Source organism: Stegastes partitus, unplaced genomic scaffold, assembly GCF_000690725.1.
Source record: "Stegastes partitus isolate 25-593 unplaced genomic scaffold, Stegastes_partitus-1.0.2 Scaffold856, whole genome shotgun sequence".
NCBI lineage: Eukaryota > Metazoa > Chordata > Actinopteri > Pomacentridae > Stegastes > Stegastes partitus.
In genome coordinates this window covers 216,749-218,977 of record NW_007578587.1, presented here as the reverse complement: position 1 = coordinate 218,977, position 2,229 = coordinate 216,749, and the positions used below count along the sequence as shown (strand labels likewise).

Here is a 2,229-nt window from a genome sequence, read left to right as displayed (position 1 = left end):
TCTTTATTTGTGTAGGTGGAGTGTAATGTCAGTGGCGGTAGACAGACAGTGCTGGTTAATTCCTGTGAGCCAGGACCTGTGCTTCTTAATCTGGACTCTGCATACAGTGTTGATGGACTAATGCCAGGGAAAGGTTAGGACATGTTTACATACTAGAGATAATAGAGAATATTGGTTTTAATTTAGTTTGTGGCATGTATGAAATGAAGACAGACACATCAATATGCAGGTGGATTTATGTTTCACTGGTGACTCTCCAACGTTGTTTTCCACTCACCTATTTTTAACAAGGTCATAGGCAGGGCAGGTTGTCACACAGGTGGGAAAGCAGACCAGACTGGCAATAGTTGTTGTTATTGTATTACTTTTCCGTTAGCACTTGGAGGACTTGCGTACAGCTGTGTAGATTTAGTCTATGTATTCTGTGTATGCACACTACTGCTGAGCATGTGGACTATCGCCCTTGTAGCATCACTGTCAGGTGGACACAAATTATAGGCTTCATGCACATGTGCGGATTGGACCAAAGTCAAGGTTGTAGCATTTGTGGAGTAAACTGGGGATTCTGTAGTCATTCTCTTTTCTTTGTATTCACCAGGTGTGAGTTTGTTGGGGACTTCCAGTCAGGTAGGTAGACTTTGCTTCATTGCTGCTCCCTGCTTCATCTTTACAGTAACTGATGAATCGATTCATTGGCTGAATGATTCATATTTTGTTATTTATGTGTTCAATAATTTATTCATTTATAGTTTTCTGAGCACCACCAGGCAGTTTATCCCCAGTATGAGGCCAGTGATCAGACAGTCAGCACGAAGCCTCAAGACTCAGGGTAAGAAGTGTGAAACTAAAGCAGCCCTACCACACAGACATACCAAGATAATAAAGAATTGGCTGCATATGTTCAGTGTCAAGCAAGGTTACATTGTTAAGCCTGTGGTCAGCCTTTATACAAAGACTACTTAATGGGAAAAACACAAAACATCCTTAGATACTCTTCTATCTGCTCCTGCTTGATATTAAATTATATATATATAAACACTATTTAATATGTAATACTATTTAATAATTGAATTTCCCTTCTGGGATAAATAAAGTATTTTTCATTTCATTTCTATTAAGTATGTATATATTCATATATGCGCTGCAAGGTGGCTCGGTGGTTACCACTGTTGCCTAGCAGCAAGACAATCCCCAGTTCGCGTCCCGGTGAAGACACCCAGGATCTTTCTGCGCCGAGTTTCTCCACGTGCAGTGTGGGTTCTCCGGGTTCTCCGGCTTCCTCCCACAGTCCAAAAACATGTTGAGGTTAATTGGTGATTCTAAATTGTCTGTCGGTGTGAATGTGAGTGTGCTTGGTTGTCTGTCTCTAAGTGTGGCCCTGTGATAGACTGGTGACCTGTCCAGGGTGTCCCCTGCCTTCGCCCTGAGTCAGCTGGGATAGGCTCCAGCTCCCCCGCGACCCTCGTGAGAATTAAGCGTTGTATAGTATATATAATAGATGGATGGATATTTAAACATTATATTGTATTGAAGTGCATTTAGGTCTGACAGTTTCCCATAATGTATAAAATCATTTTAAATTTAAGCCAAATGAAAGTGAAATAATGTTACTGATTGAATATTCGCTTTAATCAATACCAGTAGCACAATCCATTTTCTAATATGTGTGTTATCAGTTGTAGTACCAGCACTGGAAACAGACTGGACAGCAATTCAGAGCCAAACATAAAAACATATTTATGTGGTTTCTGCATCACCAACTAAATACATGTCGGGTTCCCATGGCAACGCCATGTACACAGTACTGTAACTACACTTCCTCCTGCCAATTTAAATCCGAAACTCTCCACATAACCTGCTCTGGACCAGATTAGCTCCACAGCATCAGTTGCCATGGAGATCTAGCTAAGTTTAGAGACAGCCACCTTCGTGACATTGAAAACTCTGACTTTGGGATCAACATATCTCACATAACCCCCTAAGCAGTTTTCCTACCAGGGAGCGTGATTGAGGGAATGCGTGCAGAGAAGGTGAATGGTGTGGCAGATTGGGCATGCTGTGTGGAGAAGAGCGGTGGAGAACCAGGTCCAGACAGGTCATGGAGAGATCAGATAGACAACACTGGAGCACAATACTGGTCTTTTAACTGACTGTGGCTTGTTAAATGGCCCAGCCTGGAGTGGTTACTTCAGCCCAGCTTTATGGCAGGAGATGATTATGTGCAGGTGA

The 2,229-nt window shown here is 42.3% G+C and overlaps 1 protein-coding gene across 1 annotated transcript in view; it reads left to right on the top strand.

The window, feature by feature from the left end:
* The window catches only part of tesmin (testis expressed metallothionein like protein), a 21,365-nt gene that overhangs the window by 6,055 nt on the left and 13,081 nt on the right, over nt 1–2,229 (top strand). Inside the window, exons 5-7 of the mRNA XM_008293081.1 lie at nt 16–133; nt 599–627; nt 750–829. Of these exons, the coding sequence (XP_008291303.1) occupies nt 16–133; nt 599–627; nt 750–829 (227 nt within the window). The remainder of the gene's footprint in view (nt 1–15; nt 134–598; nt 628–749; nt 830–2,229) is intronic.